The following is a 15,332-nucleotide window of genomic DNA, read 5'->3' as shown; positions in this document are numbered from 1 at the left end:
AGTGATTTTGTTTCGTTGAATGCATTTGAAATTTCCAATAATATTTATCATTGGCCATTTTGCTTTTGCGTTTTGAGATATAAAAAAATTGAAGTAACGTGGAATAAGAAACAATAATTAAAGCCCAAGGTGTGTCTTCAAATGTCAAAAAATTTATTATTAGCTACTATTTTATTGATTTACAATATCTCATATAGTATTAATTATCTCTGCTTGCTATATATACTATGCTGAAGGAAGCCACAGAATTATTTTAAGACCCTTTGATGTTATTTTGGGCTGATATTACTTACACGAGTAGGCTCGTGGTGTCTACGTTGATGTATTTTGACAAGCAACTATTAATTAAAAACGTAAAACCATTTTGATTTACGTTGATCCTCATAAATTGTTTATGTTTTGTTGCTAAGTTAAATGATCCAGGTTGAAAGCTTACGGCTTAGACGACTACGACAACTTGTGTGGTGGTAAAAAAAAAATATATTTTTATGTTTATAAATATGCGAGCTTTTTAAATATAATTTTTTTAAACAATTACTGTTGTGATATTGCCACGTTTTTTTTAACTAGAGGTAAAATATAAAAATTCATTCGTTCAAATGGTTCGTAGGTACTAATAAACGTTGTCGTACCAAAGTTATTCGATCGAACGCCGTATTTTTCATTATCGTATACAAAGTCAAGCCCTAAAACGCCGGTGAGCGGAAATTTAACACTTTTAATTACCTGTGTTGGATGCTACTACGCATGCGTCAAACCTGTCCCGCGCATGTCATGCTATGATGCTGACACCTCGCAAAAACAAATGTATTAATACTTATTTTTCCTACTTTTTTAATCTATGGTTTTAGTATTAGTGATACTGGCTGGTTACATAAATAAGAAATAACGCAGTGGACCCATCGGTTGTCATTTTGTAAGTAAATTTGTGACATAACCTAAAAATTTTGATATCCCCATTTTAAGGTTTAAAATTGGAATAAATGTTGATGAGAATATCTTAAACTGATTATGGTAATTATTATTCAAGTTTTATGATAATTTTAGCATTGCAATATAATGTTAACATAAATTATAAACGTCGCATTATGACCGGAATATTTCGACGATTGTTCTGTGTTTTTATACTTGCATGTTCTATTTTGAAACAGAAGAATAGACTCAAATATATTTTATGATAATTCCTAATTAACTATATAATATATTTGATTGCTATTCGTTGTAATGAATAACTACTAACTCTGTCTTATTACATTTGAGGCATAAATTGTACTATTAAGGATACAATATGGGTACGTAAAAATACCAAATATTTTATGAGCGAATCAATACCATAAGATTTATATAAATTGAATCCAATTGTAAAAACATGTATTCATAAACACTTAAAACTACAGGGATTTTTCATTAATAGTATCCTAGAAAACTAGAGTTGGAAAATAAACTACCTATACATATGTATAATATACGACCTATACCTATTTAACCTGTATTCACCGTATAAGAAACCGTAACATAAATGTATGTTTCAAATCAGCCAAAACAATCTGACGATTTTCTCATTTCTCACCCCGAAAGCAGCATTCCCATATAAACAATATTCTTACAAAGGAAATGCTGATACAAAATTGATATGTTAAAATTGATAAAGGCGGGTTCACACAGAGCGAGCAGCCTCGAAGCATTTTCCGCGCGAAACATTTTCTTGCCAATTCTTCTCCATACATACTGCTTTCCGAATCGGTGGTAAATCTTAAAAATAGGTATGTTACGACGATTCAAAAGTGCTACTAGAAGAAGAAGTCTTATTGAATAAGTAAATGTTTGAATTTGGGTTTGAGTTTTGAATTCGAAGCATAGGCCGCTCGATCTGTGTAGACCCGCCTTATAGGAAACCTCTGCAAGATATGGGTCTATTCGCACTCGACCGAGTATATTTGGCACAAAGAGTGTATCCAAAAGGAAAGGAATTTGTTCGATTTTATACGCGTGATAGGAACTTTCCTAGAATAGTATTTGATGAGTTGGTAAGGGCAAGAATTACAAATACATATTATATTTTATTCCAATATAATTGAGAATTTGGAGATTATTTTTTTGTAATATTTGAAGTTTTCTCTAGAAAATGATTGTCCTCTGTGGGAGAATTTAAACTTTCTTCACTTAATCGTTTTATTCATATTATAACAAAAATTTTTATTGTCCAACCATACCTTCCAACAAAAAATTCTAAATAGAGAGACAGAGAGGAATTTCGGTTGCTGGCGTAGGTTGTGCGTAGCTTAGTCGAAGTGCTACGGAAAATCGTAGCAATACCATTGTATTGCTACGATTTTCCGTAGCACTTCATTGTATGTCAATTCATTGTATTCATACAGCATTCTGTATGAATACAATGAATTGACCATTCAATACCGGCCTCACGATCAAAAATATCTTCTTACATGTTTAAAATATTCCTGTCTTTCAAAATGAATATTAATCATTTAAAATAAAAAACTTTATTTTCTTTCTTTCAAATACACGTACCAAAACATCATTTACACACCGCACAGCCTCCAAAAACCCTTTGTAACAGTTTGTTTCTCGTAAAATTGCATTCTAACAATGTAATTGTAATGAATATTTCAAGGGGTATTACACCAGTATCCATTATTTACAGTATTACGCGAAGAAACACGTTTATATATGCTCTACCGCATGCATATATTTCTCCTAGGAAACCAGAACCGTAATTTATTTTCACTGCACTGCACTAAGTATATTTAGTTTTAATTAAACAGAATTCCTTTATATCAATTTGCATTATGTAAGAATTTAGATGCTATTTATGGGAGGAGGTTTTAATAATATAGAACTAACATACGTGATGGCGTAATTTTATAGGTTCATGCAGTAGGTAGGTAGCTATTTTACCGAAGTTAATAAGCTATATCATATATTCGCATTCATATACAGTTTTAAATTAATTTAAGGAAAAGATGAACAACAAACTATTTTATTTATGTACTTAAAAACAAGGAAGGAAGTTAAAAGTCTTCTGTTTATGTGCGTATTGTAAGAGATTAATTCCCGATGTATTTGTCGTCTATTCTAAGAACTTTTTAACACAGCTTAATCCATTTCACTTCCTTTGAAAGTGTTTTCAATTCAAAGTTTTGTAAAATAAATGAGATTGTCGGATAAACACACTGATTGTGATTATTTTCATAACCTAAATAAGCTGGGACGAAGTTGGCTGCAAACTGGCGCTCTACTTTCAATAGAAAAGTAAATAGTGTCAAATACAAAAGATGAACTTTTGCATTTTGTATTGTTCGAAGTTTGATGGGATATTCTGGAAAATTCCAGCGGAAATGTTGCTTTTGCTACGTGTAATTATTGCTATAAATGTGTTGAAAGTTAACTATATCTCTGTAAAAGTAATATTGCTTTTTATTTCAAATCAAATGTAAGTAACAACGAAAAAGAAAAAAATACAAACTAACAAAGCCCTGCAGGTATTATGCCCTGCATTTGGTAGACCGTATAAAAGGATAAGTAATCACAGAACCTTTTAGTTATCAAAAACACCAGATATGGAACAAGCGACTTCGTAATATAAAGTTTCTTAACAAAAAAAATTGATTCCTTACAGTGATTTATACTGAAATTGATTACCAAAAAATCTTTCTCGTGGGTTCTTTGACAAAATATAAGAGCGTGATAAGAATACATGGAAATATGCCTTATTTCTATGTGTTCATCTATTCGTTTCACTGTTATTGACGATGTTTGTTCCACATGGTGTGTATGACAGATCGCACAGCGAAAAGTATAAAAGCAAAATGAAGTGGAAGAATTTTGACACCCTTTAGGAACGAGCGTTTGGAGCTAACATTCTGAAAGAATAAAAAATCCATATCGTTTCGGGGAAAAATTGATATTGAAAAATGTGTGTATTGTAGGTTATAAGCTAAAAAGTAAAATTTCAAATTCATGGCGTCTGTAATTAAGAATAACTTGATGTTTTGGTAAATATTTTATTGCTATAATTATGAAAATGATTTGTGAGTAATAATCGTAGTTGCTTGCTGGCTTTTTTGCGTTCTTTTGCTGATAAAATGTACCTACTGATATTCAAGCAATCTCATTAAGAAATTCTGTATGCAAGATCAAAAAGGTTTTATTCATTCTAGTTTTAATTTTTTTTATAATAACTATAAAAGTTTTTGTTAATAAAATCGAAATGTATATTCTCTGAACTATTGGGATTAAGGTAAAAGAATAAGATGGCAGGATGCTTTCAATCTCCGGAGATTAAAAATCTTTTTAACCCTTTCGGCAAATCTTGCTTCCTTGAAAAGCAATAAGATTAAATTTTCTTTCAATCTATCGTTGACATTTTCACGTTTTAAATTAAGATTATACCTAGAAAGGGTTCGAAATCAGCTCATTTATAAATTTAATTAATTCATTCATATATAATAAAATATATAATAAAAAATATTAAATCAAAAGCATCCAATATAGTTTTGATTTATATACATAAATAAATATTTGGTACCCTAAACAAGCACCTACGCTAAGAATTGAGTACCTCAGATCCATTTTGAAACGTCGTTTAAAAGTGGCTTGTAACATCATTTCCAAATCTAAAATTATCTCATAAAGTACTACAATAATAAATTATCAAGTTTTAGTATTTGTATCAAAGTACTTGAACAAGTAAAGTCGATTGTATATTTCAGCGTCCGCTTAGAATGAAAATCAATTATGCCTTGTATAACCTTTCCAATTTTCTTCAAATTATATCGGGTTCAATGCTTCATACGTAATTATTATGCTAATAGCAAAACTTTAACAAAAGGAAGAATTCCTTATTGTTTGTTTCGTAGGAACTTTTACAATGGCTATAGCATATATGTATATTAAACGAATTTTATATGTTAATAAAGTTAATTAGATAAGTTTTACATATTTAACAAAGTGATATTATGGAATTCCAAACAAAATGTATTGTGTTGTATCAAATAAGATTTTAAACGAGGGTTGTAATGGTATCTTATGAGTTTAGATTTTCTTAAAGATCATCGCCGTAAGCATGGACCTGCCGCATGTCTGCTATGACATCACAGAGATACTAATTTTGTATTTAAACTTGTTTTTGTTCCAAATTATCTTCATTGATACGTTAAATAATTCACAAAAGGACTTAGCCGATAATTAATAATTATATTTATTTCTTAGTTATTAATATCTTAAGTAATTATTGAGCTATTCCCTTCTCGAATCACAACAATAGAACTTTACAATCAAAGGCAACTCTGTAGTGTTACTCCTTGACAATAATGCCTTTTATACTGCGAAACCTCAAAACAGAAACATTAAAACGCATTATATTTTGTTACAGATCCAACATTAAATACCGCTCGTAAAGTTGACATCTCCTGAAAATACTGCCGAGTTTTATAGCTGGAATTACTTCGATCGACAAGAATGAATGGCACCCTTAACTACACTGCACTTAATGTCACGGAGAAGTACAACGACACCCAAGATGGCGCGCCTCCCACCCAGCAAATACACAATTACGAAAACATAATCGACAACAAATGGGTCCAGACCAGTTTCTGCATCGTTTACACCATTATATTCGTTCTAGGGCTACTCGGAAACCTATTAGTCTGCTACGTCGTAATCCGAAACAGAGCCATGCAGACAGTCACCAACTTGTTCATAACCAATCTAGCTCTTTCTGATATACTACTTTGCTTATTTGCTGTCCCCTTCACTCCCCTGTATTCGTTCCGGGGTTCCTGGAGTTGGGGCTCGTTATTATGCCACATGATGCCTTCCGCACAAGGTTGCAGCGTATACATATCCACTTTAACTCTTATGTCTATAGCTATCGATAGGTTTTTTGTAATCATATATCCGTTCCGACCGAGAATGAAAATAGAGACTTGTATCACAGTTATTATTATGATATGGACTTTTTCGGTGACGGTTACGTTGCCGTACGCGATATATATGACGTATTACGATTTGGAAATCGGTAGATTCTGTGAGGAGACGTGGCCGTCGGAGAAACTGCGGCGTATATTCGGATCGGTGACTTCTGTGCTGCAATTCGTGTTGCCGTTCACAGTGATTGCATTTTGCTATACGTGTGTCAGTTTCAAATTGAACGACAGAGCGAAAGCTAAAGCGGCGAGCAAAAATACAAGAAAGGAGGAGTTCGATAAAAATCGGAAGCGGCGCACGAATCAAATGCTCATAGCCATGGTGACGATATTCGGCTTGTCGTGGCTGCCTTTGAACGTTACAAATCTATATAACGACTACTATATCTACGCAATTCATTCGCGCTTTTACTTTTTGATATTTTTCATATGCCATGTGATAGCAATGTCTTCGACGTGTTACAATCCGTTCATATACGCGTGGATGAACGAGAACTTCCGCAAGGAGTTCAAGCAACTGATACCGTGTATAGATACGGGTGGTCAGTTGCGAGGGAACATACCGTTGCAGCAATTAGGGGCTTGTCAATCAGAGAAAACGTTCAATGGGAACACGGCGACGGACAGTTTTATGGGGTCGAGCTCGCAGAGGGGCACTTCATTCAGGCATAAAAGGAAGCCGAGTGCCGCCGCGGACGTTGAAAAGAGCGGCGTCGAATTAAACGAGGACCTTTTGAATGTGGACGTGAAACATTGTCACATTTCGACCAGTTACAACTTGAGAAGGGAGTCGGTAAAATTGCGGCTTATAAATGAGGAGTCGTTTGATGGCACTCCAACACAGAGTCAATTCTAACGGTTGATTGCCCGGGTACGTATGGTCTAATTTGTTTCAGCAAAGTTGCGTATTCTGACTAACTTTCGATCGTATGTTATTTTAATGTGGTAAAGGCCCTTTTAAGCCAAGTAGGTAAAACAAATTTTCCATTATGGAGAAACAACTTTAAAAATTAGTTTAATCGTTTAATCGTATATTGCTATCTACTTCAATTCTTCAATTTTAATGTATTCCAGAAACTTTTTACTTAAAAATCTCTATTTCCAGGTACGCTTTTGGAGACGTTCCCAGGTATGAGAAGAAACGAATATGGAGAGTTATCTAATGATATTTTTAGAATGATTTTATGAAGAATTCTCCAACTCTGAATACGCTTATGATTATGGATTTACATTTTGAATGAATAATATATATTATAAGGAGTATAGTAAGAGTTAAAAGAATAGAACGATTTGCGCAGCAAATTTGAAGTGCAATAATTCGCAAATATATATTAATTAGCATATAATAATAGTTTTTAATTAAATAAGAAATGCACTGTTCTTGTGTTCAGCACTTCACTGTAGTTGTGTGTGTGTAAGTGCACTATTTAAAATATTTTAAATCAATTTTCAATTTAATGATTTTTATTTTGTTTTATTATACCTACTTAAATAGAGAGAGAAATAAATAGAGAGAGAACAGTGTCAATTTATTTTATGAACACTAATCTGAATTATTTGGGAAAACAGTGAAAGGTACCTTAGGTATTGATGAGATATCGTCAAACAAACCATTTACTAATTGACTTATAAAAAAAATCCTAAAAACCGCATTAATAAGGTAAAATATTGTATTGTCACCGATCCTTGATGATGATTATTTGAAGTAAATCTGTTTGAAGCGGGTGTAAATGAAGTCTTTTTATAAATATTATAGGACATTATTACACAAATCGTCCCACAGTAAGCTCAATTAAGGCTTGTGTTGTGGGTACTAGGCGACGATAAATATAATATTTAATAAATACATATATAGATAATAACACCCACACCCAAGAACAAATAATTGAGTTCATCACACAAATATTTGCCCTAACCGGGGATCGAACCCGGGACCGTCGGCTCAGTAGGCAGTAACTTGACCACTGCGCCAACCGCGTCGTCAAAAGTCTAAACGAACCAGTTACATACATACAGGTAAAGCTAATAAGAGCGTGTTCAAAAGAAAAAGAGGTGATCCAACAAGAAATCTTAAATTTCTGCGATTTATAGTTACTATAGTGGTATTAATTGATATGGGAAGGTTGTTTACATACCGTTATGTATGGGCCTGCATCTCAGCATATCTTATCAGTCTGAGATCAGTTGTCTTTGACGTGTAAGCGGGCATATTAAATAGTAAACAAAGGATATTTGCTTTTAATAATAGAAAAAAACATATTAATCGTCATACTGATTTTCGAAATATTTTAATTAACTTACCTATGCATATTGAAAATAAGAAAAATAAAACATAAAAAGATATGCCATGCACCTCTCGTTTTGGAACGACGTTTAAAAATAGAGTAAAAATTAATAATATTTATTCGTATTAAAATACCAAATCATGTAATACATAATGAAATTTTCAAGTAAATGAGTTTGAGAATTTAAAACTTTAGAAGTCAGTCAGACACAATCAGTGTGATTAAAATACATAAGAGTTTCTCTCCACAAGACGTCTTGTAATTTTACGAAATTTTCATTGCACTCAAGATTTGCTGCTAAGTCGTTATTCTCCGATTGTCGGGTTTCTTATTAAGATTGATGTTTTGCGTCCTCCATCAACATTGTTCTTAACCTTTATCTCTTCTCAAGTTTGAAGTTTTGTTTTCAATATTATGTTTCTACTAAAATGAAAATTGTGTTCTCTAACTTCAGCTGTATTTACAATAAATTGTTAGAAATAAACACAGCTATTTTATATATTTGATAAATAAGAAGAAATGTAGGTACTTTTTGCCCTTGGTAATTTGAGACCCAGCTGGTCCTTACATATATTTATTTGCAAAGTTTTTTCTTACATTTATAAGACTTGATCAAAACATTGATCTTTATAAGAAGCCGTATAAAGTAAGTTTAGGATAGAAATAATTCTGTTCTTTTGTGCACTAATATTTAGGAGTCCTTTAGCACTGCCACTGTCTATCAGTTTGAAATATTGTAGAGAAAAGTATTAGAAAAATTGAATAAAAATGACGGTACAAATTGATAAGTAAGATAAAATAATTGGTATTATATGAATATTCCAGAATGAATTGCAATAATATAAATGTACCTCGAAATTTCATGTAAATAAAATAGTTTTCTATTATTGTAAATATAATGTGATACTAACATATTTTTATAATTCAATATTTTGTGTAATAATTATTCTTTGTTGATGTTTTAAGATTTTCCTTATCAGTATTGTTATAACCTTTGTTTACCGGGAAAATTTCAGAAATTAAACGTTTATTCTATCTTGTTTATTTGCCTGTGATAAGAAACACTATTTGATCACGTGATTATTTTTATAATTTTATATTTTTATACTTGTATTTCAAGTGTGGTTGATTCAATAGGCTATTTATATAATAATTAAAAAGAACAAACATAATGGATTTTGATTTTGTAATAAATATGCAATACATGATAAAAAATCCAAACACGTTTTTGTTCAAAAAATATGTATTAATAAGTTTGAATTGCTATATCATGTTTTAGATATACCTTATGTTATCGTAAAAATAATATTTATTATCTTACTAGCGGTCCGCCCCGGCTTCGCCCGTGGTACATATTTACGTTTTCTCTACATAAAAACCATCCTCGTACTTTAAGGAATATAATAAAAAAAGAATTATCGAAATCGGTTCAGCCGTTCTCGAGTTATGCGCTTACCAACACATTTTGCGATTCATTTTTATATATAAGACTAGTGGTCCGCCCCGGCTTCGCCCGTGGTACATATTTACGTTATCTCTACATAAAAACCATCCTCGTACTTCAAGGAATATAATAAAAAAAGAATTATCGAAATCGGTTCAGCCGTTCTCGAGTTATGCGCTTACCAACACATTTTGCGATTCATTTTTATATATAAGAAGAAGAAGATATATTACTGTTGTCCTATTGTTACATATACAGTATGAAATTCACAAAACATGACCGTAAATAAAGAAATATTTTAATGATTGAATCACATATGACTATGTAAAATGCCTTATTATATTAATCCTTACACGTGTTATTAGTTACTATTTATGGTCCATACTTCCGACATGATTCAAGGCAAGGCTATACATACATACAAACCACACAAACATAACTTTATTACAGTTGTGAAGTTTGTCTTTAGTTATACAGTAGCCTTAAAACTTTAAGATCTGAACATTCGTATGGAATATTAATATGCACAAATTTTTTTTTTTTTGGTTTTATGCGAGTGTTATATTGAGAATTAAAGCTTTTTAACAGATTTTTAACATTGGGAAAATACGCCAAAATAGGACCAGAATACATATTATTATATATTTCACTTTATTTATGAAGAAAGGGAACTCTTGTGATGTCCCATCGCAGTTTTTCATGATTACTTGATCTACGTATAAAATAACCGCGAAAATTTAACGTAAAGTATTGTTTTACTCTTTTTTACTAATTGAATATTGAAGTTATCATGCAAATGTATGCATGTTTCATTGAAATTATACAGTTTTTGCCTATTTAGATATTACCAATAGACTCACTTTTGTTGGGCCTTGGTTTGATGGCTTGAAGCAAATACAATCGTGAAAGAAAAAAAAGAGCCTGTGTGCCGAGCACACGTGTCAGAAGTGAAACTTCTTTGGTAAGATTCAAAGGTGACGTGACGGTACTGCCATGACGCGACCTTGCCATTCTATTCTCAACCCGCTTAAAGAAATTTCACTTCATTAAACATAAACTTGAGTAGCACAAAGAACTATGAATTGTATACAATATAGATATTAATACGCACATTGTTATAATGATTCCTAATATTTTTCTTTATATGATAATTTGTAAGGTTTTTGCGAAACTCAAAAATATACAAGATATTATACAGGGTGTCCCACTGTTGGTATACTAAGCTCAAAGGAGGTTATAGTTTTGCATACGCTGAGTACGTAAGAAATACTTATAAAATTCTAGATGCATTTTTTTTTTCAAATAGATGAATTCTTAAAACTCTTTGTGTACACCCATAACAAGAAACCCGCCCAACTTTGACACCAGCACGTGAGCTATCGTTTAAGATTATATTTTCATAGACAAAATGCTCACATTAGCGAAGCATTATAATATGCCGGTTGCACGAAGTTAGAGGAGGAAACATGAATTTTAAGGAAAAATTTAGCAAAAAATTTTTGGCGTAATTTTGATGTTTAAGTATTTTTTACGTGATTAGTGTATGCAAAACTACAAGTCGCCTCGCGCTTAGGATACCAACAGTGGGACACCCTGTATATTTTTAAGAGTACACTGTGAAACAAAAAAGTAATTCAGAACACAAGCCTTAATATCGAAGAAAAATAAAATATCTATTAATAATAGTTCTACATAAATTAAAATATATAATATATGTACCTATAAGTATGGAGTGTGTTCGTTCAAGAAAAAGTGAAATTAAAATTTTGTAATGTTTTTTAGAAGGTAATATGTAAAATATTATTATATACGTTTATTATAATATAAAACTTGACACTCGTCTTATGAATATTTCTGTAGACTGTACTTCAGGTTACAAGGGTATTTTTCTTAGAGTTAATATCAAAAGAAATCATATGAAATGATCACAATGTTATATCATTTTGTTACTTTTACAAATATGAGTGATTCACTTTTCATCTATTTATATTGTTTTATCCATACTAATATTATAAATGCGAAAGTAACTCTGTCTGTCTGTCTGTCTGTTACTCAATCACGCCTTATCTACTGAACCAATTGGCATGAAATTTGGTATAGAGATATTTTGATACCCGAGAAAGGACATAGGATAGGTTTTATCCCGGAATTCCTACGGGAACGGGTTTTTCTTTGAAAACGCGGGCGAAGCCGCGGGCGGAAAGCTAGTTTGTAAGATAGAAATGTTTATTTGTTGAAAGAGTTTCCAATATATTTCACAAAATAATTTCGTTTATGTAATTCCAAAAAGCAATAATGTATGATAATCAACGATATTTTAGAAGTTTGATTGAAATTAAATTCTAAAATTAAGATAGCAATAATTAATTAATAATTATAATAGATTTAATCTCTAGATATTCCCAATTTTATATCCGAAGAATATTTTTATTAATGCCTTTTGAATTGATCTAGTGTTAGAGGATGTGTTGAACCTTTTGTTAGCTACGATTAAATGTTTAGTAAAATTCTTGTTTTATTTAACCTATTTCAATCATAAATCGACCGCCTCCTTGGTATAGTGGTTGACGCGTGAACGGAGAATCGAGGGGTCCTGGGTTCGATTCCCGGTGGAGACGAAGAAAAAAAATGTGTGCGTGTACTAGTGTACACACGTAAGAAGTGAAACTTCTTTATGACCTTATTTTTCAAAAAAATTTTTACTATATGCAACTTTACAGAAATACGTCGAATCACGCGTGGTAGGGATAAGAAAATGATGGCGCGTAACGAAAAAATGTTACACTAAATTTTTTTCCAACCCCGATAAAGAAGTTTCACTTCAAAAAAATGTCTCGGTCTGGCAGAAAACAGAAGGCTGTTCACCTACTTCCCTCGTCCCTCGAAGAAGACGAAACGAAGTGAAACATAGTAATTAATATAATTCTGTATGTTATACTGTATGCAAGCCTTGTACCGAATCGAACTCTAAATTTACCAGCTTGCAGCTCTATGATGGATGAAATAGTATCAAAACTTTGATAAAACTTTGTAAGCTATTGCATAGCTTTTATCTCATACTTTGAGCGCGGCGACCGAATGTAAAAATTCGGTAACGAAAAAACCTAAAACCCCCCGCTCCAACCGGCACAGCGATGCGATGCTATGCAATAGCTTTTATCACGGCAGTCCTCGAGTGCCACACGTATTTTTTTATTTTATTTTATACTCTGTCGTACATCTTGCATTTACGCTGAATATAAATATAAATAAATAAATATATAAATATTAAAGGACATTATTACACAAATCGACCTAGTCCCACAGTAAGCTCAATTAAGGCTTGTGTTGTGGGTACTAGGCGACGATAAATATAATATTTGATAAATACATATATAGATAATAACACCCAGACCCAAGAACAAATAATTGAGTTCATCACACAAATATTTGCCCTGACCGGGGATCGAACCCGGGACCGTCGGCTCAGTAGGCAGTTACTTTACCACTGCGCCAACCGCGTCGTCGAATGTATCCGATGTCTAAATATATTGCCCGTAAAGAAAATGTTACTTTGTTTTGTTATATTATTTTGTCATAGCTCTCGTTAAGAAACAACCGAAACTGCTTAAATCCTTCTTTTTTTATATAATCCAAAATAATTTCATTATCCGTCCACCCAGTGTGATTACTAACTGAAATACGGAATCATTTCATACACGCTTAAAACTGTAATTAGTAATTACATATTTACTGCGTAGTCGGAAAAGAACGCCATGAAAATATGATGCCACGAATCTACGTGGATTTAATTTTGTTTTATTATTTCCCCAATATAATCTGTGTTTCAAGAAATATTCTTTCTTGGAAAAATCCATGTGTCTGGGATTATATGGCACATATTAGCTGCTATCGTGACATTGAACTTTTCCAGAAAATCATGTTCGTAGAAATTTCTTTTAGTCGTAATTACTGATATAAAATAATTGTCATTTATTTACCAAACGTTATAAAACGTTAGGTATATACGTTCACATTTAAACAAACTACACATATACAATAAAAAGTAATTTTGAAAAAAAAAAACAGAAAATTTTCTGAATTAGTACAAATTAAGATGGGGTAAGTATTTCGGAGATTGTATAGAATTTATTATACATATTTATTCTGTATTCTTTGCAGGAAATTTATTTAAAAAATTACTATCAAATGTTTCAAGACTAAAAATATGTAATGAAATCAGTGCAGGTAGCATACAAGATTTATATTCGTGAACGTCAAACGTGCTCCACTACGTAACAGATAGCGTCGAACCTTTCATAATAAATTCACGAAACAATTTCTATGAAAATCCAATAATAACGTAAAGGCTTTCGTTTTGCATTTTGATTTGAACATGATTAATAGCAATAGAGATCTCAAAGGTTATTGCTTCTCAATTTGTATGGAACATGTAAGGTTCTTATAGAAATGATGCACAAAGGATATTTTTTGACTTCTTTTGTGTCGTATTTGTGAAATATAATTGTTGTTATTGTTATGTATTTTTATTGAAAACGTTGAAGATTATAATGTGTTGTACGTAATTAGATATAGGTATTTGTTATGACTGGTAGTACATACCTACTACCAGAACCGGAAAGTGTTCATTTTTTTGTTGGTTTAAACGGTGTAGATCAAGAGCCCACGACGGCCAGACTTTCCTTTCTTTCGGAAAGTTGAAAGTTTCTCTGTATATGTCTCCTATACAGATAAGAACGACCAGCGACTATCAAGTTTGGGTTGTGGTTACTTTGGCAGGAAACAGGTAGTGAAGGTGTATAAAATAGTACCTAACTTTCATTATAGTTTAAAAGCTAAATTTTATATATGTTACTTGGGGACCTATAAAAAGACATTACCTTAAGAGCCAGACAGTTTTCATGGTTCTTACATCTAGCCAGACACATTTAAAAAATAACTAACATATCATCAAATTCACATTACTACCTAAAAGCGTAACAAATATGAAATAACCCACTAAAACATTAGTTAACTATAATTATTAAAAAAATGAAAGTATAATATATATAAGTAATAAAGTTATTACTTATCTTTTACGGGGGTTTATGTTGATGAAATTTCACGTATCTCGATGACAAAATAAAAAAGTCATCGGGATACGTGAAATTCCATCAACATAAGTCTAAGTAAAAGATAAGTAATAACTTTATTACTTATATATTATACTTTTATTTTTTTAATAATTATAGTTAACTAATGTTTTTAGTGGGTTATTTCATATTTGTTACGCTTTTAGGTAGTTATGTGAATTTGATGATATGTTAGTTATTTTTTAAATGTGTCTGGCTAGATGTAAGAACCATGAAAACTGTCTGGCTCTTAAGGTAATGTCTTTTTATAGGTCCCCAAGTAACATATATAAAATTTAGCTTTTAAACTATAATGAAAGTTAGGTACTATTTTATACACCTTCACTACCTGTTTCCTGCCAAAGTAACCACAACCCAAACTTGATAGTCGCTGGTCGTTCTTATCTGTATAGGAGACATATACAGAGAAACTTTCAACTTTCCGAAAGAAAGGAAAGTCTGGCCGTCGTGGGCTCTTATATTAGTGTGATTCTACTCATAAACAATTGGATCGATTTTGAAAATTCCTTCAGCAGAAGAAAACTTT

At 31.8% G+C, this 15,332-nt stretch overlaps 1 protein-coding gene across 1 annotated transcript; it reads left to right on the top strand.

The window, feature by feature from the left end:
- Positions 1-5,430: 5,430 nt before the first annotated feature.
- On the top strand, positions 5,431-6,833 carry LOC149484225 (prolactin-releasing peptide receptor-like). The gene has a single exon (XM_089701249.1). It carries the CDS (start codon positions 5,479-5,481, stop codon positions 6,799-6,801), a length of 1,323 nt encoding a protein of 440 aa, XP_089557375.1. The 5' UTR covers positions 5,431-5,478; the 3' UTR covers positions 6,802-6,833.
- Positions 6,834-15,332: the final 8,499 nt, after the last annotated feature.

Source organism: Colias philodice, chromosome 12 (genome assembly GCF_061535455.1).
Source record: "Colias philodice isolate Cphi_HAF_F1 chromosome 12, ilColPhil1 Martin Lab GWU primary, whole genome shotgun sequence".
In the NCBI taxonomy this organism is placed as follows: Eukaryota; Metazoa; Arthropoda; class Insecta; order Lepidoptera; family Pieridae; genus Colias; species Colias philodice.
The sequence above is the reverse complement of the archived record's forward strand: the minus strand, read 5'-3'. Positions and strand labels throughout refer to the sequence as shown.